This window comes from Cervus canadensis, chromosome 25 (genome assembly GCF_019320065.1).
Source record: "Cervus canadensis isolate Bull #8, Minnesota chromosome 25, ASM1932006v1, whole genome shotgun sequence".
In the NCBI taxonomy this organism is placed as follows: domain Eukaryota; kingdom Metazoa; phylum Chordata; class Mammalia; order Artiodactyla; family Cervidae; genus Cervus; species Cervus canadensis.
In genome coordinates this window covers 24460656-24487295 of record NC_057410.1, presented here as the reverse complement: position 1 = coordinate 24487295, position 26640 = coordinate 24460656, and the positions used below count along the sequence as shown (strand labels likewise).

General features: G+C 39.4%; 1 protein-coding gene across 1 annotated transcript; it reads right to left on the bottom strand.

Moving 5' to 3' along the window:
* Positions 1-2924: 2924 nt before the first annotated feature.
* Positions 2925-26163, bottom strand: C25H12orf54 (chromosome 25 C12orf54 homolog). Its single transcript, XM_043447231.1, has 9 exons — positions 26058-26163; positions 25302-25421; positions 19403-19433; positions 18670-18708; positions 13634-13666; positions 7768-7792; positions 5560-5602; positions 4215-4387; positions 2925-3078 (listed from the first exon to the last, which is right to left on the bottom strand). Exons 2-8 carry the CDS (start codon positions 25364-25366, stop codon positions 4246-4248), a joined length of 378 nt encoding a protein of 125 aa, XP_043303166.1. The 5' UTR covers positions 25367-25421; positions 26058-26163; the 3' UTR covers positions 2925-3078; positions 4215-4245.
* Positions 26164-26640: the final 477 nt, after the last annotated feature.

The window sequence follows — 26640 nt, the reverse complement described above, 5'->3', positions numbered from 1 at the left end:
ATAGTACCACAAAGAATAGTTTCACTGCCCTAAAAGTCCTATGCCTCACTTATTCAGCCCCCTCCACTTTCCCCTAAACTAATGACTACTAATATCTACTGCCTGTATAGTTTTGCCTTTTCGAAAAGATTGTAAAAATAGAAAATAGAATTCAGACTGACTTTTTTCACTTACCAGTATATATTTAAGATTTATTTGTGTTTTTTCTTCCCTCTGTGGTTTGATAAAGTGTGTGAAAGTCGCTCAGTCGTGTCCAGCTCTTTGCGACCCCATGGATTATATGGTCCATGGAATTCTCCAGGCCAGAATACTGGAGTGGGTAGCCTTTCCCTTTTCCAGGGGATCTTCCCAACCCAATGATCGAACCCAGGTCTCCTGTATTGCAGGCGGATTCTTTACCAGCTGAGCCACAAGGGAAGCCCCTGTGATTTGATAGCTCATTTCTTTTTATCACTGAATTATGTCCCTGTCTGAATGTACTCTAGTTTATCCATTCAACTAGTGAAGAACATTTTGGTTGCTTCTGGTTTTTATACAACTGTAAGCACAGTCAGTTCTAATTATTCATGATAGTTCTGTTAAAGTCACTGTGAACACTGAATTAATGAATACAGACTTTTTGCTCCTAGGGGAAATACAGGATCAGATTCCTGTAAGCCTTCAGTCCACATTTTCACCAGGTGATCAGTACATAACCTTGTTTTATGTGTTTCTGCCTAAAGACATCTTATGTATACTTACAAATAATTAATTGCACAGTCTTAAATGATTTTAAACCAGGGGCTTTAGAGTTTATTTTTATTATATGTGTTTATTTGCCAACATCCTTGTAAAATGAGTCAGTCTCATCAGTGTTGAAAACTTTCTCTTCCACATAACCCTTTCCCTGTGTAACACTTAATAGGTATTAAAAAAAAAATTCTTCCATAGCCTCCTGGTCTTCAGAAACTATCATTTGCAAATTTAACCTTTTTGATGTTGTATTATCTTTTGAAATGTGAGTCAGCTAGCCAAGAGAGTTTAGCATTTTCCTCACTCTGGGTAACATTCTTTGGTCTTCAGCCTCATGACAATGTGGTCCACTGTACTTTTAAAAATATTCTTAAGACAAGTTTTAGATACAAAGCAAAATTGAGCACAAAGTACAGGCCTTATACTCCTTCCCTGACCCATGCAACTTCCTCTCCTATCGGCATCCCACACCAAAGTTATCTTTCTGCCATCTCTGTAGTTTTGTCTTTTCTAGAATGTCATATTCTTGGAATCATACAGTATGCTGCCTTTTCAGATTGGCTTCTTGCACTTAGTAATATGCATTTCCTTCATGTCTTTCCATGAGTTGATAGGTCATTGCTTTTTAGGGCTGAATAATGTTCCATTGTCTGAATGTAGCAGTTAATTTTTCCATTAACCTATTGAAGGAAATCTTGTTTGCTTCCAAGTTCAGGGAATTATGAATAAAGGTACTGTGAACATCCATGTTTACATTTTTGTGTGGATATAACTTTTCAGCTCATTTGGGGAATATGAAGAAGCATGATTGTTAAATTATATGGTAAAAGTAAGTTTAATTTTCTAAGAAACTGCCAAATTGTCTTTCAAAGTGGCTATACCATTTTGCATTCCCACTAGCAGTAAATGAGAGCTCTTGTTGTTCTACATTCTCACCAGGTATTTATTGTCAGTTTTTAGATTTAGGCCATTGTAATAGGTATCTCGTGGTATCTAATTGTTATTTTTGTTTTAAGTTCCCTAATGACATTGATGTTGAGTGTCTTTTATGTGCTTGTTTTCTATCTGTATATCTTCTTTAGTGAGCAATCAGTTCTCAATTTTTAAACTGAGTTGTTAATTTTCTTATTGTTGAGTTTTAAATATTTTTTGGTATATTTTTGTTTATCTGATATGTCTTTAGCAAATATTTTCTGCCAATCTTTGACTTGTCTTCTCATTCTCTTGACTTTTAGAAGTAAAATTTTGAAGGTAATTTCATCAATACTCCTTTTTAAAAAAATTTTGCCTATTTTCCTTGATGAATTTTGCTGTCTGTCAGCTTCTATAAAATGTCTTACAGGGATTTATGTTTATCTGCTCTGGGAACTGGAAAACCACTGAAAGCATTTTAAATACTTTTGAATTAGCTTGAAAATATAAGGGATCCTTGTGTAGTTTTTGTTTTTAATACAACCCTGAAATTATGGGGTCCCTCTATCATGTGAAAAAATTTCCATTACTTTTGTAGTCTTAATTTAAAAACTCAACACTTGTCTCTCAACAAATGCCAAGTCAGTATCTAATGAGGTGATGATTTTTAAAACTTATTGTTATAATGGATTTTTATTTATTATTTTACTGGTATTGTGACAAATTTTCACCACTGGTTTTAAATTCTATGTTGTATCATTTTTAATATGTTGTTTTCTTTTTGTCTAAATTTTGTTGGGAAAAGAACAAGTAAGAATTAAAAACTCTACCTTTTATGTCATGATACATGCTTTATGTGTGTTTGCAACATCTTTGATAAATATCCTAAGTAGTTTTTTTCTTGCAGGAAGTATTTTTGGACTAGTTGGCTTTTTCTGTAGTTTTGGGGGATAGCCATGTTGGAGTCATAGACTGTGAGGCTAGTCAGATCACAAGATATTAAAAATGAAAGGAGCCTCCATCATTTTCTAGTTATGTTTCCTTATTTATAGGGGAGGAAACTGAGGCCTATGAGTCCATAAGTTGGGTAAAATTAAAATGGGTTTGTGACTTTATAATCCACATCTTCTCCAATCTATGCTGTTGTTCTCTGAACCAAATGCAAGACCATAGTTGGACATTCAAGTGCTACATTCCACTACCTAGTAAGAGCCAATAGGATAGACGTCTTTTACACCACATTTATTTTTATCAGTTGTTGTTTGCTAGTTTCTTCGCTTGGCAGTTGTGATGTGTGTGCGTCTCATTTGATTTCCAGGTTCCTGGTTGTAGCCATAGACCCCGGCATCTCTGCCCATGAGTATCACTCCCTCTTCCAGATCAGTGGTGATGCCTGCCCAATAACTTTGTTTTTCAGGCAACCAAAGCTGTGCCCTAGATGTCACAGTCATATGGATGAGAAGAAAAGAAATTTAGTTTACCAGGAAGATGGCACTGAAACTAAAATCAGTCCTACAGATGATATTTCTGCCCTCATGACTGTATCCCAGGATATCAAACACACACTAAGGGAGGGGACCCACTGGTTGTACACCATTTTCTTTTTGTATAGGTGCCCACGCTCTGCTGTCCTATACTTGTTGCCTATGCTATACTGAGGAGAAAGGAAATTTTCTGCCTTAATTTCTGAGTCAAAAGTGAGTTTTGAATGATGACAGAGGTTTTGTGACTGTATATATTCTTTCAGAAGGGTGTGATCTTGTTGCCAAAATATTGGGTATTTTGATGCTATGTGGGGGAAATGAGATAAAATATTTGAAATGGGACTATTCAGGAAAATACACAAAGTCATTGTACTCAGACACATGCAGATGAACCTGATTTTCTCTATCATTCATCACTCAGATTCTGTTTTCAGGAGTTCCCAGTAAGCCTTACATAGGGCCATAGAGAGGGTATCACTAGCTTAGTCTGTGACACAGATAAATATCTGAGAATGGTCTTTTTCTCCATATGAGATTAGGTGTCATGAAACTAAAGAGTCAGGGAGTTTGAAAGGTTGAGGAAATGGGCTATCACTTAAACATTTCCTTTGAGGGCAGTTTACTTAACTGCTTTATTAATGAAAATCCTGACAATGGAGTCTGTTGTGGACCTACAGTGTTTGACTCTTGATTCTGAATTAAGCCCTCAAAATAACGTAGGTTTCCAGAGCACTTTCCCGAAGGGGATAATGGGCCTCATGTTTCTTAGTGTGTTTTTAAACTTTCTATCTTTCCATTTCTCTATCCCATAATTGTCTCTCTTGATTTCTGAACACTCCTCCCTATACAGAACTATCTGTACCTGACTCACTCTGTCTGGCTCTTCCTCAATCAAGAAACTGAAAGATTCCAGCAAGGCCCTGCCCTCAGGCTTCTACCTTCTCAACCGATTGTTCCTCAGGTAACCCCAGCTTTGGAGAGGGGGTGGAGTTTGCTACTCTGCCATATTGGAGTGAGGACTTGATGAGGCCTGGGTTCCTGAGGATATGAAGGGTGGAGTTCAGGGGAAAGACCTCGGTGAAATACCTGAAGGTGGTCTTCTTCGTTGATTGTTGGATTAGGGTCTAGGGTAGCAAGCTGGCTGATCAGAGGACTGTCCTCTCAGGTTTTGGGCCTGGATCCCTGATGGCTGCTCTCCAGTGCCTGGCAGCAGTCTTCCCAACTTCGGGGTCATTGCAGCATCTGAAGTCTTGGTGCTTCTGTACCAAATAAGAGGAGGCTGTGAATGTGTGAGGGAGAGAGATCTCCCTCACCTTTGGGGCCCCCTCCCTGGCCTCCACTGTCCTTAAGGATTTATTTTGTTATCAGACTCCACTAGGAATGGGCATCACTAGCTCTGGGAATTGCAATTCCCTGATGATGTTGTGTCCTGTAAGAGAGAGTCCTTAGTGGGATTAGGAGATGTGTCTTAAGTTATCAGAGCCTATGTTTTCATCAGGAAAGTCAGGTAAATTCCGCATGTTTGCCTCAGAGAGGGATACTGAAAGTAAAATCACTGATCCAATATGGTTTTGATCAATCAAAAGTGCTCCTCATATGTAAAGGTTTATAATAAATACATTTAAGATTTATGTAAATATGAGATTGTCAGTCCATTATTCCTTTCATGCTTTCAGCAATGATCAATTTAAACTATAGTGATATATCTTTTTAAGAGGAATGCTTTTTTACTTCACTAGGGTCAACTCTCTAGAGTAGGATAAAATTGGGTTGAAACAGGGATCTAGGAAGTTCACCTTATTCATTTCCTGGTTCAGGTGGAACTGTATCTGAAACAGGTCAAAGTGATTTTTAAAAGTATTTCCGAAGTCTCTGCAGAACATGCTGCTGCTTCTTACTACCCAGTACTCTGTTTTTCAGTTTTCACTATCAAAGTTTTTCCTAGTGTCTAAATTAAATCTCTGGTGGTATAGCCTGATCTTTTTTCTCCTAGTCTGTTTTTGGATGGAATGTTGAGGCATTGGACTTTCAAGTTTTAAAAATTTTCTTTTTCTAAGTCCTTCTCTTTCTAAGTTCCTCATTTTTTAATTTGTTTTTTTTTTGTGGCGTTCCTTTCTTATCTGTCATTCTTTCTTTGTCTCCTTTTTTTTTCCCTTAAATTGAGTGAATAGATTCTCCCAAAATCTGTATGGTGAGGTGCAGACTGATCATGAAATTCCAGAGACTTCTGGTGGGGCTGAGGATGAAGGAGGAAGCCTTGGCTCTGTAGTTCACCATAAATTGAGAGTAGTGGGGGACCATCTTCTGAGATACTTGTTGTAAGTACAGTGTTCTGAAGACTCAAGGCTGAGACGGCAGTATTCCTAGTCACTACACCCATATCCAGGTGGATGCTATCTCCCTTAGGGACTCTCAAAAGAGGGTCACTTACCCAGTCTTGGATGCAGATGATGTGGGTGTCACGGAGCTCATCCCTGAGTGGGACACAGGAAGGAATCATTCCATTGCAGGGGTCTGAAAGTATCTCCTTAGGAGCCTTGAGCCCTGCTCACATCCTTAGTTTGGAGTATGGCCAGTCAAAGTGGGAGAGACCAGAACTTGTGGAGAAGCTAAAGAACTATAGGCCTGTCAGAGAGGCAGTTGCAGAACGTGACACTGGACATCTGGTCACTTACAAAGTATATATTGAATCATGGCCACCAGATCCCATTTAACCAGCTCTGGGCATTAGGAGTTAGTCAGATTCCTCAGTCCCAGGGCACTGACACTAGATTAGGTCCTTGTCTCTTTTTTCAGTATGGAAAATACAATGAGATGAATTATTCTCATCTTATTCTGCATTCACCCACCCACCCACCTTTTAGGAAGCAGGAAACAATAACAACAATCAAGATCCTAAATCCATGTTTTTTACATTGGGTCATCAAGCAGGTATTCCAGGGCCTGTAGTGACCTATTTGGAAAACAGCCTTCCTTGAATAAAGGAGAACCTCTTTCAAGCTTAGATAAACTTAGCCCTTTTGACCTGTTGACCCTTAGGGCTCAGCAGCCAAGAGAAGTTTTCCCTGTACCTCATGATGGATTCTGCTTGGCCATATTTCCATATTTTTGGTCCTGTCTGCTGCCCTGCATGGGCCTGAGGAATGGAAACTGATATTCAGAATTCAGCAGAGATTCCTGGGTGGTAACTTATGGATACTTCCAGTACACGACTCACTGAATGCTATTAATCTTATGTGCATCTCCCAAAGCTAAGATCACCTCCAAACCATACAGAGATAGCATATGCTACAGAATGATAAGACAATAGCTTGCATCACTGAGCAAGTCCTGTTTGGAGAACACTTCAAAAGACAAAACTGAGTAGTGATACTTTTGGGCTTCCCAGGTGTCACTAGTAATAAAGAATCCACCAGCCAGTGCAGGAGACATAAGAGACATGGGTTTGATCCCTGGACCAGGAAGATCTCTTGGAGTAGGCAATGGCACCCCACTCCAGTAATCTTGCCTGGAGAATCCTATGGGCAGAGGAGCCTGGTGGGCTATAGTCCATGGGATCACAAAGAGTCAGACATGACCGAGCGACTAAGCACAGCGATACATTTAACCCAAATTAGATGATCAGTTATAAATGTTCTTATGGACAAATATTAAAATAATATACATTGAATTAAAAATGAAAAAAGGAGTTGATTTCCAATGTTGTGTCAGTTTCTGGTGTACAGCAAAGTGACTCAGTTATATGTATACATATATTCATTCTTTTTCAGATTCTTTTCCCATATGGGTTATTACAGAGGTTGAGTGGAGTTCCCTGTGCTATACAGTAAGTCCTTGTTGGTTATCTGTTTTATATTCAGTAGGATATTTCAGTGAACTCATTTATATCCTTGGTATTCAAAGTCTGATTCATGAACCACAGGTTCCAGCATCACATGACAGCTTCTTAGAAATAAAGAACCTGAGTCTCAGGCCTATTGAATTAAGTACCAAGGTAATTTGTATACATTCAAATGTTTGAAAAGCCCTGATTTATAAGTTCCCTTTTGGAAAGGAAGGAACGCCAACTATGGCTAAATTTATGCTATAGTTCTAGGCTCCTGGAGGAGGGCATGGCAACCCACTCCAGTATTCTTGCCTGGAAAATCGCCATGGATAGAGGAGCCTGGTGCTCTACAGTCCATGGGGTTGCAAAGTGTTGTACATGATTGAGCAACTAAGACAGTACCTGCGTGTTTTAATTTGAAACATTAAAATCTGCATATGATCATTTGAGTACTATAATTTGACCACCCTAAATAATCATTCCATTTTGGCTTCCCCAATCTTCAGTGCCTCCTAAACCCTAAACACAGAGCTGGGAAGCTTCCCTCCGATTGTTGTCTCTCCGCTCCTGACAAGTGCCATGTCTGACAGGGCTGAGAGTGTCCTCTGGCCCTCAACAGCCATTCCAAGGGAGAAAGAGATCCTGCTGTCCCTGTCCAGATAACTGGACTGGAAAGAGGAGAGACTAGCAGGGCCCCCAGACTCCAGCTTTCAGCCAAATAGAAGCTCCCACGTTGAGACTTTGATTATGAACTCCTCCTTATTCCCTCCCCTCACCCTTGGTTTACCCAAACCTTGAAATATTGCTCTTTACCTCGAATCCGAGCATCTTCCTGCAGCTGAAAAAAATGAGAGAAAGTCAGAGTCAGGGGCCACTCTCCTCTTCAGTGTACCAGTAGACTTGGTAATTATAGGGATGTCTGTGTGAGACATGTGGGCTTCTTGGAAATGTAATGAAATTTGAAGTTTCCTGAAAGAATGTGTGTTGTTTTTGTATGCCTCACATCAAACACAATGCACTGCATATAGCATATTCAATAAATGTTTGCTGAATAATAAATAGGACAAACTCTGGCCTTATTACGGGTGGGAGATACACAGTTCATTACCTATAGTCATGATGATTCATGCAGTGGCCTCTCCTCTTTTATTCTTTCTGGCCTTTCTGTTTTCTGGCCTCTTTCATTCTCTTCAGGCTTCCCTAGTGGCTAGATGGTAAAGAATGCACCTGCAATGCAGGAGACCTAGGTTCGATCCCTGGGTTGGGATGATCCCCTGGGGAATAGAATGGCAACCCACTTCCGTATTCTTGCCTGGAGAATCCCATGGACAGAGGAGCCTGGCGGGCTACAGTCCATGGGATCGCAAAGAGTAGGGCATGACTGAGTGACATTCACTTTTCTTTTCACTTTGACCCTCCTCATTCAAGAAAAGACTCTACACCTGGACATCACCATATGGTCAATACTGAAATTAGATTGATTATATTCTTTGCAGCTGAAGATGGAGAAGCTCTATACAGTCAGCAAACACAAGAACAGGAGCTGACTGTGGCTCAGATCATGAACTCCTTATTGCCAAATTCAGGCTTTAATTGAAGAAAGTAGGGAAAACCACTAGATCATTCAGGTATGACCTGAATCAAATCCCTTATGATTATACAGTGGAAGTGACAAATAGATTCAAGGGATTATATCTGATAGAGTCTCTGAAGAACAATGGATGGAGGTTCATGACATTGTACAGGAGGCAGTGATCAAGACCATCCCCAAGACAAAGAAATACAAAAAGGCAAAATGGCTGTCTGAGGAGGCCTTACAAATAGCTGAGAAAAGAAGAGAAGCTAAAGGTAAAGGAGAAAAGGAAAGATATACTCATTTGAATGCAGAGTTCCAAAGAATAGCAAGGATAGAGAGATAAGAAAGCCTTCCTCAGTGATCAATGCAAAGAAATAGACAAAAACAATAGAATGAGAAAGACTCTAGATCTCTTCAAGAAAATTAGAGATACCAAAGGAATATTTCATGCAAAGATGGGCTCAATAAAGGACAGCAATGGTATAGACCTAATGGGAGCAGAAGATATTACGAAGAGGTGGCAAGAATACACAGAAGAACGATACAAAAAAGATCTTCGTGACCCAGATAACCACGATGGTGTGATCACTCACCTAGAGCCAGACATCCTGGAATGTGAAGTCAAATGGGCCTTAGGAAGCATTACTACGAACAAAGCTAGTGGAGGTGATGCAATTCCAGTTGAGCTATTTCAAATCCTAAAAGATGATGCTGTGAAAGTGCTACACTCAGTATGTCAGCAAATTTGGAAAACTCAGCAGTGGCCACAGGACTGGAAAAGGTCAGTTTTCATTCCAATCCCAAATAAAGGCAATGCCAAATAATGTTCAAACTACTGCACAATTGCACTCATCTCACACACTAGTAAAGTAATGCTCAAAATTCTCCAAGCCAGGCTTCAACAGTACGTGAACGGTGAACTTCCAGATGTTCAAGCTGGATTTAGAAAAGGCAGAGGAACCAGAGATCAAATTGCCAACATCCATTGGGTCATCAAAAAAGCAAGAGAGTTCCAGAAAAACATCTACTGCTTTATTGACTACACCAAAGCCTTTGACTGTGTGGATCACAACAAACTGTGGAAATTGTTCGAGACAGGAAAACCAGATCACCTGACCTGACTCCTGATAAATCTGTATGCAGGTCAGGAAGCAACAGTTAGAACTGGACTTGGAACAACAGACTGCTTCCAAATCGGTAAAGGATTACATCAAGGCTGTGTATTGTCACCCTGCTTATTTAACATTTTTTTTTCTTTTTTTTTTTTTATTAGTTGGAGGCTAATTACTTCACAACATTTCAGTGGGTTTTGTCATACATTGATATGAATCAGCCATAGATTTACACGTATTCCCCATCCCGATCCCCCCTCCCACCTCCCTCTCCACCCGATTCCTCTGGGTCTTCCCAGTGCACCAGGCCCGAGCACTTGTCTCATGCATCCCACCTGGGCTGGTGATCTGTTTCACCATAGATAGTATACATGCTGTTCTTTTGAAATATCCCACCCTCACATTCTCCCACAGAGTTCAAAAGTCTGTTCTGTATTTCTGTGTCTCTTTTTCTGTTTTGCATATAGGGTTATCGTTACCATCTTTCTAAATTCCATATATATGTGTTAGTATGCTGTAATGTTCTTTATCTTTCTGGCTTACTTCACTCTGTATAAGGGGCTCCAGTTTCATCCATCTCATTAGAACTGGTTCAAATGAATTCTTTTTAATGGCTGAGTAATATTCCATGGTGTATATGTACACAGCTTCCTTATCCATTCATCTGCTGATGGGCATCTAGGTTGCTTCCATGTCCTGGCTATTATAAACAGTGCTGCGATGAACATTGGGGTGCATGTGTCTCTTTCAGATCTGGTTTCCTCAGTGTGTATGCCCAGAAGTGGGATTGCTGGGTCATATGGCAGTTCTATTTCCAGTTTTTAAGGAATCTCCACACTGTTCTCCATAGCGGCTGTACTAGTTTGCATTCCCACCAACAGTGTAAGAGGGTTCCCTTTTCTCCACACCCTCTCCAGCATTTATTGCTTGTAGACTTTTGGATAGCAGCCATCCTGACTGGCGTGTAATGGTACCTCATTGTGGTTTTGATTTGCATTTCTCTAATAATGAGTGATGTTGAGCATCTTTTCATGTGTTTGTTAGCCATCTGTATGTCTTCTTTGGAGAAATGTCTGTTTAGTTCTTTGGCCCATTTTTTGATTGGGTCATTTATTTTTCTGGAATTGAGCTGCAGGAGTTGCTTGTATATTTTTGAGATTAATCCTTTGTCTGTTTCTTCATTTGCTATTATTTTCTCCCAATCTGAGGCTGTCTTTTCACCTTACTTATAGTTTCCTTTGTAGTGCAAAAGCTTTTAAGTTTCATTAGGTCCCATTTGTTTAGTTTTTGCTTTTATTTCCAATATTCTGGGAGGTGGGTCATAGAGGATCTTGCTGTGATTTATGTCGGAGAGTGTTTTGCCTATGTTCTCCTCTAGGAGTTTTATAGTTTCTGGTCTTACATTTAGATCTTTAATCCATTTTGAGTTTATTTTTGTGTATGGTGTTAGAAAGTGTTCTAGTTTCATTCTTTTACAAGTGGTTGACCAGTTTTCCCAGCACCACTTGTTAAAGAGGTTGTCTTTTTTCCATTGTATATCCTTGCCTCCTTTGTCGAAGATAAGGTGTCCATAGGTTTGTGGATTTATCTCTGGGCTTTCTATTCTGTTCCATTGATCTATATTTCTGTCTTTGTGCCAGTACCATACTGTCTTGATGACTGTGGCTTTGTAGTAGAGTCTGAAGTCAGGCAGGTTGATTCCTCCAGTTCCATTCTTCTTTCTCAAGATTACTTTGGCTATTCGAGGTTTTTTGTATTTCCATACAAATTGTGAAATTCTTTGGTCTAGTTCTGTGAAAAATACCGAGTATATCATGAGAAATGCTGGGCTGGATGAAGCACAAGCTGGAATCAAGAATACCAGGAGAAATATTAATAACCTCAGATACGCAGGTGGCACCACCCATGGCAGAAAGTGAAGAAGAACTAGATCCTCTTGATGAAAGTGAAAGAGGAGAGTGAAAAAGTTGGCTTAAAACTCAGCATTCAGAAAACGAAGATCATGGCATTCAGTCTCATCACTTCATAGCAAATAGATGGGGAAACAATGGAAATAGTGAGAGACTATTTTTGGGGGCTCCAGAATCACTGCAGATGGTGACTGCAGCCATGAAATTAAGAGACCCTTGCTCCTTGGAAGAAAAGCTATGATCAACCTAGACAGCATATTAAAAAGCAGAGACATTACTTTGCCTACAAAGGTCCATCTAGTCAAAGCTATGGTTTTTCCAGTAGCCATGTATGGATGTGAGAGTTGGACTATGAAGAAAGCTGAGCACCGAAGAATTGATGCTTTTGAACTGTGGTGTTGGAGAAGACTCTTGCAAGTCCCTTGGACAGCAAGAAGATCTAACCAGTCCATCTTAAAGGAAGTCAGTCTTGAATATTCATTGGAAGGACTGATGCTGAAGCTGAAACTCCAATACTTTGGCCACCTGATGCGAAGAACTGACTCATTTGAAAAGACCCTGATGCTGGGAAAGATTGAAGGCAGGAGGAGAAGGGGACGACAGAGGATGAGATGGTTGGATGGCATCGCCAACTCAATGGACATGAGTTTGAGCAAGCTCAGGGAGATGGTGATGGACAGGGAAGCCTGGCATGCTACAGTCTATGGGGTTTCAAAGAGTCAGACATGACTGAACCATTGAACTGAGCTGACTCATTGTGTATGCATTGGTTCTCTGAGATGAGCCTTTAAGTATCTGTTTTTTAAAAAATTCCCTCTTACTCATCCCAGAGTAAACAGCTGCTGATGCTATGTACTTTGGGGCCCCTGAGCTCCCAGGAGCTGGCTAGATGGTGTTTCTACATAACAGTGCTCTGGGGCAAGGAAGTGCTTTCTAGTTCTGTCTCTCCCAGATATCTTTTGCTTGACTTTCTTCTCTCCGTGTGCCTGTATGTTTGAAGGTGTTTGTCAGACTGACATAACAGTCTGCACCAGCCCAGGTGTTCCATGAGGGCAGGGACTGTGTCTGATGAACCCCATGAAGAACCACTAGACCTAGAACAGAGCTTCAGCACAGGAGATGTCAGGTGGGACATTTATCTTTGTTTATGGGCCTTGAAAGGATGAAATCAACACATGTTAGTCCCACTTATGGACAAACCTCCTCCTCTCACTAGCTCAAGTCCTGTTTGGAGGACACTTAGGAAGGACACAGGGGACTAAAATTCTGGGTAATGTGGAGGTGCTCTGAGGCCAAGGAATACTTTGTGAAAATACCAAGTTTTTGATCTCTTCTCCCTTTTACCTCCAGCCAGATGGAGGCGGAGGCTGCTGTAGTTTTTTCCTAGAGTAAGTTCCAGACACAGCAGCAGGATACAATGGCATGGCTTCTTGGACTATGGAAAAAGGCTTAGTTCAAAGGCTAAGAGTGATCCAGTTAGTGAAGTAGAGGAAATTTCTTTCAGGTCCTTTCGGTCCAACCTGGGTAGGACTGAGACACATCAACACCTTGAGCAAGCAAATGTAGTAACTCAATGTCTGGGGTAAGCCAATAATATACTCCATTTTTGGACTATATTTTTAGATATTTAATTAGTGTTTGTATAGAAAAAATACTAGAACCTGCATGAAAGAGCAGAAGAGGAGGATTGTTGCAGAACGAAGTTTAGCTCTGGACTCTTAATTTGTACTACCCTATAATTAATAAACATACTATCTTAATAGTTTACCATGTCATTTGGATCCTCCCAACTCAGTCACCTATCTCTTTCACATAACTGCATGGTATTCTTGCTGAGAGTAGTTCTGATAGATATGATTTTCTCTCTGTATTATCATATTTTTCATAAGGGAATTGTTAGGCATCTTCTGGTCTTACTTACTAGACTGACAAATGAGTGCTAGTCTTTTAAGGGAGAAATCCCTAGATAAAGAAATGAAACTAAAAGCTTGATCAAAGTCAACAGCACAGAAGGGTATAGGAAAATCAGAAGCAAGAGAAGTGATATGGCCAGGGAATTTAGAGTGGAAATTTAATCTCACCTCATTTTGTATATCCTTAAAGGCCATTAGCACCTGACAAGACAAAAAATTATGGAAAAATTAATGTTACAGACTTTATTACAAGGGATTTTATATATAGAATCTCTCAGTCATTATTAGGTTATAGAGTATGAATGCCAACAGACTATGGCTTCCTAGCTTAAAGAAATAAATCCCATTGAATTCCACTCTCATTCATATTTCTGGGCCACCATTTCTTCATATGGTAGGTGGGTGAAATACAGGAACTTATTTAAAGAAGGCCAGGTTGTGAAAGGAATGTCAGTGAAACCCACTATTGTACTTCATTTCATTGGTGTTTGTTCTGAAGCTAAACATAGCTGTGGAAATCAACACATTTGCATTTAGATTATAATACACCAGAAGACCAAGACCATGTGTTGGTGAGAACATAGAGAAGCTCGAACTCTCATAAATTGTTGGAAGAAGTACAGAAGTGTGTGATCACTGTGGGAAAAGCTCTGGCAGATTCTTCTAAAACTAAACATGCACCTATATTCTTCACCCAGACATAGATGGAGACAGTGACTATTGGTAGTCTGAATTTCTTCATTTTGGGGAAAGGACTTTAAGACAGATAGGTATATTTTATTCAGTTGAAATATAGATTTGTTTTTGTTGATATTCAGGAATTTTAACATGCTTTGTTGTTCATTCGCTAAGTTATGTCTGACTCTTTGCAATTCCTTGGACTGCAGCACCCCAGGCTCCCCTGTCGTCTGGAGTTTGCTTGGATTCATGTGCTTTAAGTCAGTGATGCTATCTCATCCTCTACCACCCCCATATCCTTTTGTCGTCAATCTCTCCAAGCATCACAGGTTTTCAGGTGAGTCAGCTCTTCATATCAGGTTGCCAAAGTATTAAAGCTTCAGCGTCAGTCCTTCCAGTGAATATTCAGCGTTGATTTCCTTTAGGATTGATTAGTTTGATCTTGCAGTCCAGAGGACTCTCAGGAGTCTTCTCCAGTACCACAATTTGAAAGCATCAATTCTTTGGCACTCAAGTTTTCTTTATGGTCCAACTCTCGCATCTGTATATGACTACTGAAAAAACCATAGTTTTGACTATATGGACCTTTGTTGGCAAAGTGATATCTTTGGGTTTTAACATGCTGTCTAGGTTTGTCATAGTTTTCCTTCCAAAGAGCAAGTATCTTTTAGTTTCATGGCTTCAGTCACTGTCCACAGTGATTTTGAAGCCCAGGAAAATAAAATCTGTCACTGTTTCCACTTTTTCATCATCTCTTTGCCATGAAGTGATGGGACCGGATACCATGATCTTACTTAGTTTTTGAATGTTGAGTTTTGAGTCAGCTTTTTCACTCTCCTCTTTTACCCTCTCATAAAGAGGCTCCTCACTTTCTGCTGTTAAAGTGATATCATCTGCATATCTGAGGTTATTGATGTTTCTCCTGGCAGTCTTGATTCCAAGTTGTGATTTACCCAGCCTGACATTTTGCATGATACACTCTGCATAGAAAATTAAATAAGCAGAGTGACAATATAGAGCTTTGACCTACTCCTTTCCCCAATTTTGAACCAGACTGTTGTTCCATGTCTGGTTGTAACTGTTGCCTCTTGACCTGCATACAGGTTTCTTAGGAGACAGGTGAGGTGGTCTGGTATTCCCCTCTCTTTATCTGCATAGTTTGTTGCAATCCACACAGTCAAAGGCTTTAAAATAGTCAGTGAAGCAAATGTAGATGTTTTTCTGTAACTCGCTTGCTTTCTCTATGATCCAACGAATGTTGGCAATTTGACCTCTGGTTTCTCCGCCTCTTCATGGTGTTTGGAAACTTTCTCTATTATGACTCCCTTCCCTGGATGGGTCTCCATCCCTAGCTCTTTTGTCTCTCTTTTTATCTTTTATATTTTGTCCTACCTCCTTTCGAAGATGATGGGCTGCTTTTCTGGGCACCTGATGTCTTCTACTAGCAGTCAGAAGTTGTTTTGTGAAGTCTGCTCAGCGTTCAAATGTTCTTTCGATGAATTTATAGGGGAGAAAGTGGTCTCCCTGTCCTATTCCTCCACCATCTGGGCTCCTCCCTCTCTGCCTCTTCGAAATCCAGCTTGTACATCTGGAAGTTCTCAGTTCATGTACTGCTAAACCTAGCTTGAAGGATTTTGAGCATTACTTTGCTAACTTGTGAAATGAGCGCAATTGTATGGTAGCTTGAACATTCTTTGGCATTGCCTTTCTTTGGGATTGGAGTAAAAACTGATCTTTTCCAGTCTTGTGGCCACTGCTGAGTTTTCCAAATTTGCTGGCATATTGAGTGCAGCACTTTCACAGCATCATCTTTTAGGATTTTAAATAGTTCAGCTGGTATTCCATCACCTCCACCAGCTTTGTTGGTAGTAATGCTTCCTAAGGCCCACTTGACTTCACACCCCAGGATGTCTGGCTCTAGGTGAGTGACCACACCATTATGGTTATCTGGGTCATTAAGACCTTTTTTGTGCAATTCTTCTGTGTATTCTTGCTACCTCTCCTTAATCTCTTCTACCTCTGTTAGGGCCTTTATCATGCCATCCTTGCTTGAAGTGTTCCCGTGATATCTCCAGTTTTCTTGAAGAGACGTCTAGTCATTTCCATTCCATTGTTTTCCTCTGTTTCTTTGCATTGTTAGTTTAAGAAGGCTTTCTTATCTCTCCTTGATTTTCTCTGGAACTCTGCATTCAGTTGGGTATATCTTTCCCTTTCTCTCCTGCTTTTTGCTTCTTTTCTTTCCTCAGATATTTGTAAAGCCTCCTTAAACAACCACTTTGCCTTCTTGCATTTCTTTTTCTTTGAAATGGTTTTGGTCACTGTGTCCCGTACAATGTTACAGACCTCTGTCCATAGTTCTGGCAGTCTGTCTACCAGATCTAATCCCTTGAATCTATTTGTAATCTCCACTGTATAATCATAAGGAATTTACCATTTTTCTTTCTGTAAAACTTATGAGAAAAGTCACTGAAAGACAGAGAATAAAAAAGTTGATTATGTTACATAGTATTGTTCAGTGGGGCCTTGCAGGAGAGAGGCTATGGAGACTTTCACTTACTTTTTTTTTCATTTAAATAATTCATAGTCTTTGATTTAAAGTCTTTTTCTGCTTAGTTTCATGTGAATAATTGATATTATAGGTTCAAAAGTGATCACTTTCCCTCTAATTCTCATCTCTATATCACAGTTTAAATGCAACTAGAATGTCAAGACTGGAAAGTTGAAATAGCTGATAATTTTGGGAAGGTCTCAGAAACTCCAAGTGAAAATCTGTGTTCTGTGAAAGTTTATAGCAGTTTGCTTTGGCTGTTAATGAGCATAGCTAGCTTCTGCACTAATAGACCATTTAAATATAAAGTGAAATCTTGTGTTTTTATATTTGAGAATTGTCACCTTGGTTGTCATTTTCCTATTTCTGGGAAAACAAGGAAATTTCATCAAAGTGAAAAAGACATCTCTTTTTATAGAATTAAAAGAATTTTCTCTCACATTCTCTAAATACAAGTCTATTTTAAAGCAATTTCAAAATGCAGGGCTTAATCATGTGGATTCTGAAAATAACTACTCATGGCATTTCCTCAGTTAGAAGACTGAAGGCAACAAATTCCCATTGGTGACCTAATGAACCTGTATTTCTCTTTCAACTCAAAAAGTTTTCAGAACCCAAAACACTCTCTTGATAGATTCAACAGTTTCATTCATTACCAAACATATGATTAATCTGTCTTCTATAAAATATTTTTTCTACTTGATCTCTTTAAAACAATTTTAATGATTTGATCTAATTTCCTTGAAATGACGTTAAAACACTATGTTTTTCATAACCACAAAAAGGGCAGTTCTTCACATCCAAGTACAAACTCATATTCTTTTCTTTTCAACACCTCAGACCTCTCCAATAACAGGTCGGAATCTCTCAAATATATTAAGTTAAAGGACAGGAAAGCTCCATGAATATGTTTCTGCTGCTGGCCATAATTCTCAGTTAAATTATTGTCAATAAATTTGGTGGTCTGTAGAACATTCTGAAGCATTAAAAAAATCATGTTGGCAATCTCTGATGCTGCAGTGTGAATCTGGTGTTTATTCTTCTTCAGAATCTTTATTAAAATACTCTCAAGAAATTCAGTAACAAAGCAGTTTATCACTGTAAATAATCAAAACTGAATGATGTCCCACCTATTGAAATTATGTTTAAATTATGTGTGAGTGACTTAAGCAAATTCTATGTCTTTTAATGTCTTTGTATAGACTTTTTTGCCGTAGTCGATGGAAGAAAAGAATCCTCTTCTGTGCTAATGACATGATCATAATCATGTTAGAAACAGGAACTCCAGAAACAGTAGGCATGTTTCCCTCAGAAACAACAGCTCACTAGTAATTATGCAGAAATTAGTCACTTTATGGAATTAACTTTTCATTCAAATGAATTAAATTAAATGCGTCTACTCTTTAGGTTGACTTATTTATTTTTGAGAGGTTAATTTTGAAGGTACCTCATTCTGGAAGGGCCAAATCTTTAGTTTTTATGACATAGGAATCAAGGGCCATTGGCAGACAATTTGTCAAATCATCTGAGTGGCTCTAGAGGTAAACTATTTCTTTCTAATAAGAAATGGAGTTAGGATCTTTAATTTTCATATCAAAATGGTAAATTGTCTTCTTCTCATCTGAGAGTTAAAATATATGGGTTTTTCAGTACTTGCCCTAAGGTACTTGCTAGTGAATGAGATTTAAATTATTAATTTACAGTGCTTATATAATGCTGGTAGAGAAAACATACTCGAAAAGGCTTATCTAATGGAGAAGTGGATGTTGAGAACGGGCATTGAGATGCACAGACACAAGGAGTATCTGAGGATTTGGGACTAGATGAGTAGTGGAACAAGCTGGGAGGGAGCATGGGAATTCCTTACCATCAATCAGCAAATTACTCATGGGGAAAGAAGGAAATGTACTCCTTTCTTAAGCTTCTCTCCCTTCTCCCGTCTCTCACTGTGCTGTCATGAGGACCCCTCTGTACTCACCTGGTCCCACAGGGTTTCAGTGATCGTTAATTCTACTTCCTGTTGAAATAAGATACACATATTGGGAACATTACCTTAACTCTCCCAGAATCTGAACTGACACATCATGAAACAGATAGAATATGAGGCATTTTTTGGAGTTGAGATGGACACTCGAAGGCATGCCATTTGTCAGGCAGCCCTAAGTCTCCTTCAGCCCGCCCATATCCCTTGTCATCTCTTAATCTAGCCACTGGGTGACAGATATAAACAGACTCCTATGTTGACTCACCTTATTAATACCCACATATATAGCCTGCCTGCTTTTGAAGTCATCTAGTGTAGTTGTGGCTTTGAAGATGTTACTTGTCTTGGTGCACAATGACCCACCACTTGGTCAAGAGCATTCTGAGCTACAGTGCCCAAGTCTTCCAAGATATGGTTCTTGTTAGTTTTCCTGCCTCCTGGCCACAGCCTTTTCATCTCTGCTTTCCCCAGGAAACTTGATTCCCAACCAGTGAAGCTGCTCAGTTGTATCCTACTCTTTGCAATCCCATGGACCGTAGCCTACCGGGCTCCTCCATCCATGGAATTTTCCAGGCAAGAGTATTGGAGTGGGTTGTCATTTCCTTCTCCAGGAGATCTTCCTGACCCGGGGATCGAACCCAGGTCTCCCGCGTTGCAGGCAGACTCTTTACCATTTGAGATACCAGGAAAGCCCAAAGGGACCAGTATATTTGGAAGTCTCACCCACCTTTGGTCTCATTGTGTCTTCAAAGGATTTTCTGGAAAGAAAGGGTGATAAAAATCTGATGAGTCACTAGATAGGTGACATAAACAAGGTGTCAGAATAAAAGGTTACCAGCCCTCATATCTACGCCATAAACATCAATTTTTACAACCATCCATGGATGGAAGTACCTTTTGGGAAATCAGGAATCCAGTGGAGAGCTTCCAAAACCTCATTCAAGCAAAAGAAATCCATGAATAGATGCATTGAAGAAGGTAAGAAAGACATTTTCACTTTACCTCCCACCCCCAAGACACTCCTCCCCAAAGGCAGTATAGCTTAGTGCCAGTGGCACCCTCTCAACCTGTGATTTCTCCTATGAGGGAAGTGAGAGTGGAATGAGCTCTCTGACTTCCCAGGCTTCTAAGGCATTGACTTAGGAGGCCCACTTCTATCTCATTCCACCCAGATGGCTAAGGTGATTGGCACAGCTGAATAGTACTGGGGGAGTTGTGAAGAAAAGAAAGTGGTGGACACTCATGGCATTCACCACATGGATCTCCAGAACCAGCTGCAGATCACCTATTAGATCTAGGTGAGCTCCACCAAGAGGGTTATCCAGAACACTATGGGACTTCTCACCTGTCGGTTACTTCCCTCAACTGACTGACAAATGCTCCTAGTATTTCACATACCCTGAGATGGTCCATGTTAGCCTCTGCAGATGGCAAGTGAAAGCCTCTGAAGACAGTGTGTAGATATCAGCAGCTGGCTCAGCTATGTGAGAATGGGAGAGGGAACATTTGGAAGAATCTTGAATACTCTGGGGAAAATAAACAGGAGGCTGCCAGTACCCAGACTGACTTTTTGGGATTAAGAGAAGGCCTCTCCTCAAGAGGTAACAAGAATACAGAGGTGAGTGCACCCATAGGAAAGACCTGAAAGACTCCCAAAATCTTTAGCTGGGCTGACTGGTGAAGATCTTTCACTTTTGAAGCCAGTCAGTAAAGACTGGAAGAGAAGACTGCTTCTTCAAATAAAGAGATGGCAATGCAAGAATTCAAGGAACATGAAGAATCAAGGAAACATAACAACACCAAAAGAACAAAGAGATCCAGTGATGGATCTCAAAGGAATGGAGATCAATTGCAATTCTAAACAGTTATATTAAAGAATCTTTAAGCCACAAGAGAAGATGAACAATGAATAGAAATCAAGAAAACAGCACGTGAGCAAAATGAGAAGTTCAACAAAGAAATGAAAACTATAAAAAAAAGAACCAGACAGAAACTCTTGGGACTGAAGAATACAATGGCTGTGATGAAAAATTCAATAGAGGGCTTCAACAGCAGGCTTGATCAAGAAGAAAAGAGAATGATTGAACTTGAAGACAAATAATTTGAAATTCAGAAGAATAAAAAGAAAAGAACTGATAAGAGTAAAGAATGCCTATATGACTTATGGGACACCATTAAATGACATAATATGGGCATTTTGAAAGCCACAGAAGGAACAGGGAAAGTGAAAATGGTAGAAAGCTTATTTAATGAAATAATGACAGAAAAATTGCCAAATCTGGTAGGGAAGTTAACATCTAGATCCATGATGCTCAAAAATTCCAAGGAGGCTAAACATCAAGAAATCTTCATTGAGACATTATAATCAAATTGTCTAAGGTCAAAGACAAATAGAATTTGGAAAGCAGCAAGGAAAAGTGAATTACCACATACAAGGGAAGTCCCAAAAGAGTACTTCTGGACAGACACCTTGTATGCCAGGAGGGAGTAAGATGATAGAATCTAAGTATCAAAAACAAACAAACAAACTTGCTAACCCAGATACTTTATCTGGCAAAGCTACTCTTCAGAAATGAAGTGGAGATAAAGACTTTCCCAGACAAACAAAAGCTTGATCATGACTAGACTTGGCATACAACAAATGCTAAAGGGAGTTCTTCAAGTTGAAAGGATATTAAACAGCAGGAGGAAAACATAAGTATAAATCTCACTGGAAATGGGATAAATATAGTCAAATTTGAAGACTTTAATTCTGTAAGGGTGGTGCTTATTAAATCACTTGTAATGCTAGTGTGAAAGTTAAGTAGTATTAAAAGTAGCTATAGCTATCAATACAATAATTTTTTAATGGATACATATTATAAAGAGGTCTAAATAGTGATATCAGTAACATAAAATGTGAAGGGAAATGAAAAAATGTAGAGTTTTTGTATGCAGTTGCTGTTACCAGCTTAAAAAGACATACTGTAGGATATGTCTCATGGTAACCTAAACCTCTAGAAGATACACAAAAGATAAAAGGAATCAGAGCAAACTGTTGCAGAATTTCAATAAATCACAAAACAAGATAGCAAGAAGGGAAGGAAGAAACAAAGGAACTACAGAATAGAATACAACAACATGGTAATAATGGTAATTACTGATAGCTACATATTAATAATTATTTAAACATAAATGGATTAAATTCTCCAGTCAAACAGATGAGTTGAATGGATTAAAACAGTCCAGCTATATGCTATCACACAAGCACATAGGCTGAAAGTGAAGGGATGAGAAACGATATTTCAGGCAAATGGTACACAAATGAGAGCAGGACTAGCCGTATTTATATCAGACAAAACAGATTTTTTAGTCAAAAACTGTACACTTTGTCATATGAGACAGAGAAGGTCATTATATAATAAAGAGTTCATCAAGATGATATGACAGTTGTAAATATATATACATCCAATTTTGAAGCACCTAAATATATATAGCATAGGTAAGCAGAACTGAAGGGAAAAACTGACAAAAATAATAAGAGCAGACTTCAATACCCCATTTTTAATAATGAATAGATCACACAGGCAGAGTTATGAAGGAAATAACAAATATATGGCATTATAGACAAAATGGGTCTATACAAAACACTGCATCCAATAACAACAAAATGCACATTCTTCTCAAGCACACACAGAACATTCTCCAGGCAAGGTCATCTGCTGGGCCACAAAGCAAGCTTAGCAAACTTAATATTGATAACATACCATGTATTTTTTCCTACCACAATGATATTAAACTGGAAATCAATAACAAGAGGAAATTCTTAAAATTCAACAACATGTGGAAATTAAACAGCCCTCAACAAACATGTTGAAGAAAAAGAAAGACTTAAGTAAAATAAAATGTAAAAACATATATCAAGATGATATAAAAAGATATCACGGCTAATACCAAAGAGACTACTATGAAAAACTATACACCAAAAAATTAGATATCTTAGAAGGAATGTATAAATTCCTAGAAATATACAACCTACTCAGGCTTCTCTGCTGGCTCAGCAGTAAAGAATCTGTCTGCAGTGCAGTAGCTGCAGGAGACATAGGTTCAATTCCTGCATCAGGAAGTTCCCCTGGAGAAGGGCATGGCAGCCCCCTCCAGTGTTCTTACCTGGAGAATCCCATGGGCAGAGGAGCCTGTTAGACTACCATCCATAGGGTCGCAAAGAGTCAGACACAACTGAAGCAACTTAGCATGCATGCATAAAACCTACTAAAACCAAATCATGATGAAATACAAAAATCTGAACAGACCAATAATGAGTAAGAAGATGAAGTTAGTAATCAAACTCCTCCCTACAAAGAGAAGCTGAGAACCAGATGGCTTCACAGGTGAATTCTACCAAACGAAGAGTTAACACCAGTCCCCCTCTAACTCTTCCAAAAAATTGAAGAGAAAGGCACATGCTCAGACTCACTCTATGAGGCCCACATTTCTCTCATACAAAATCCAGATAAGGATACAACAAGAAGGAAACTACACACCAATATTCCTGATGAATGTAGATGTAAAAATCCTCAACTTAGTGCTAACAAACTGAATTCAGCAATGCATTAAAAGGCTCATACACTATGATCAGATGAGATGTACCCCTGGGCTCTAAGAATGATTCTACAAATGGATATCAATTGTGATACACCACATCAACGGAATGTGAAAGTCACTATCATGTCTGACTCTTTGCAACCCCATGGACTATACAGTCCATGAAATTCTCCAGACCAGGATACTGGAGTGGGTAGCCATTCCCTTCTCCAGGGGATCTTTCCAACCTAGGGATCGAACCCAGGTCTCCCACATTGCAGACAGATTCTTTACCAGCTGAGCCATCAGGGAAGCCCAAAATCAACAGAATGAAGGATAAAAACCATAAAATGTTCTAAATAGATGCAGAAAAATAATTTGATAAAATTCAGTATCCATTCAAGATAAAACTCTCAACAATTAGTTATAGAAGAAATTCACCTCACTATAATAAAGGCTGTATGTGACAAACCTATAGCCAACATCATACTTAATGGTAAAGCTAAAAGCTTTTCCTATAAGGTTAGGAAAAGACAGGAAATCTCACGCTCACCTTCCTATTCAACAGGATATTGGGAGTCCTAACCAGGGCAATTAGGCAACAAAAAGGATTAAAAGGCATCCATAAGTTTGGGGAAACTCACAAGAGATAGTGAGGGACAGAGAAGCCTGGCATGCTGCAGTTCGTGGGGTGGCAAAGAGTGGGATACGACTTAGCAACTGAATAGGAACAACAATGCACTTTCCCAAATAGAACTCAGTGACTCCATATCTATCAACTATTTTCTCCTCGTAATTCTGTAGTGGAACTACATAACTATTCCTCATATTCTTAGAACTTGTTTCTATCTTCCTCCAAGTGTCAGGCTTCGCAATTCCTCAGTGGCTCTCAGACTTGAGGCTCAGTTAATCGTTATGAGCACCTTAATAAGATATGCTACCTAGAAACCTTAGAAGACACTTTTAACTCTTTTTCTTCCTGAATTCCTTTAAACTCGTTTCTTTTTCTTTTTTTGGTCTCTAATGTCTTTACTGCACAAAATCCTGTGATTTTTTGATTCCTGCATTTCTTAGTTTTGATGACGAGAAACATCTCAATACATTGGAAATAATGGTACTATGCATTTCCTGGAAGTTGGCTAAAATGGTGGTGAAGACATTGAGTAATTAGAATCACAATTTATGAAGCCAGGTTTATGAGGAATAGTTTATATACAGTAAATATTATTCTTTATTGTGTACAGTTTTACACATTGACATATGCAAACATCATGTAATCACCACCACAGTAAAGGTATAGAATTCTCCCATCACTCTCCAAAATTCTCTCTTATCTCTTTGGAATCAGTCTCTTTCCATTACTCCCAGACCTTGGTAACTAAGCACTGATCTATTTCTTCTCCATGTAGTTGCATCACTTTCAGAATGTCCTATAAATATAATCATACATTAGGTATTTTTTTTAAATTGGAATATAACTTCTTTACAATATTGTGTCCATTTTTGCTTCCTATAAATTCATATAACATCTTCTGCATACTTCAAAAGCTCAAACCAAGGCTCCAGTTCCTTTCTGAATCTTTCTTGACCTATAAGTGCACAGAAAACCTAGTTGTTTTTTTTTCTTTTTTCAGATTTTATGTATAATATTGCCTGGGTATATTCAGTATACCCAGTATAAAGCAGCAGATTCTGGCCCTTCTCTGCATCCTAGGACAAGGAAAGCAAAGTTGGGCATCTGGCCTTAATTTACATTGTAGAGGACCTAAGAACTTCTGAGAGAAAGTGGGTCTTGGGATAAATAAATGCCCCTTGGTTGTATACACAACTAACTCCTCCTACAGGAATTTCAGATTGAAGCCCACCTTCTAATTAGAATGAGAATGACTCGCTTTTGTTCCTTCCATTAAGGAGAAGAGAAAGGACACATGAAAGTCCCAACTTTCCCCAACCAGGAAATAGGTGCAGCCGTGGTAGGGGTGGGAGACAGGGGACCTTGATTCTTCTCCCATAGAGAATATCCAATCTAAGGACATTTGAAGGTCATCATTAGCCCCATTTACCTTTTCTGCTGCCTGGAGTTCCTTCCTCCCTCTTGTTCTTGATCTTGGAAGGCATGCTGTGCCATTAGTCTGAACGGAAACCAGATGCTCTGGAGCTGAAGATGGAGATAGCTCCACGTCCTGGAGAAGAGTAAATGAATGGGGAAGAGGGCAGGTAAATGATGAGAGGAGACTTCCTTGTTGGAGAACTACCAAGACAGATGTCTTAGTAGTTCAGGAAGCACCTGTATTTTGAATGGGTCAGTGTGTTTGTGTGAATGTGTGTGTATGTGTGTACACATATGTGTAAAGATAAGGGTGTGAGGGAAGAAGTGTTTGCCCCAGGTAAAGAAATTTCAGTGAGAAGGTGGGTAGAGAAAAGAGAAACTAAGTGAAAAAATAATAAGTGGCTGGGATTGGGTCAGGGAGTGGGCCAGTGGCTGCTTGAGGTAACAGTGGGTCTAAGACAAGGTTAGGAAGTAGTATATAATAAATTCAAGAATGGACAATTTCCCATCCCATCCTCCATCCTAGTCAGACAGCTAAGAGTAGCACCACATGCTGGAGGTCTGTCAGCTCCAGCCTTCAAGTGTTTTGTAGGCAAGAGGGAAACCCCACAGCTGATACTGTCAAAAACACATGGAGCTGAGAGGTCAAATCAGTGACTCAGAGTTAAATCCTCCTTTGAGAAGTTGCTTCCCAGAACCCCTCCTTCCATTCTTCCCATCTCCAAAACTGAGTCAGGAACTAATAAGAAAATTATGTCCAGAAACTTACCCAACTGGGCACCCCAAATAGCTCTTCTCCCCACCCCTAACCTCCTAGAATTTCTCCTCCTTGAGCCGCATCTCACAACAGCTTCCTTTCATCTTGCCTATCAACCTAGCCCTTTTCAACTCTTCTGTGACCTCAGCTATGACCTCATAGATCTGAGACAACTGACTCTCTCCTCCCACCCTCAACCAGGCTTCATTTGATACAAATGATACAATAGTGAGATGATACTGTGAAATTTTAATTTCTGGGAATTTTTGTTACATCATTGACCTCCACCCATTGCCTTAGACATTCTGTACTTCTGAGAGATGATAGGAATGAGCCCAGAAGAATCCATGTTTTATTTTGAATTTCAAAATAGAGTCTAAAGCGTTAGGTCTTTTGATTTCAGAAGTTAGGTCCTGGTGACTCACACGTAAAGAAATCGCCTGCAATGCAGGTGACCTGGCTTCAATCCCTGGGTCAGAAAGAACCCCTGAAGTAGGACAAGGCAACCTATTCCAGTATTCTTGCCTGGAGAATCCCATGGACAGAGAAACCTGGTGGGCTCCAGTCCATAGGGTCGCAAAGAGTTGGACACAAC

What these genes read in the sequence shown, in the direction of transcription:
- C25H12orf54 (XM_043447231.1), bottom strand. Translation starts at nt 25,366, where the DNA reads ATGGCACAGCATGCCTTCCAAGATCAAGAACAAGAGGGAGGAAGGAAC. An exon ending in AAGACACAATGAGACCAAAG is followed by an intron (nt 18,709 to 19,402) that starts GTGGGTGAGACT and finishes TTATTTCAACAG; the next exon opens with GAAGTAGAATTAACGATCAC. An exon ending in TCATCTGCATCCAAGACTGG is followed by an intron (nt 4,388 to 5,559) that starts GTAAGTGACCCT and finishes TATTTGGTACAG; the next exon opens with AAGCACCAAGACTTCAGATG.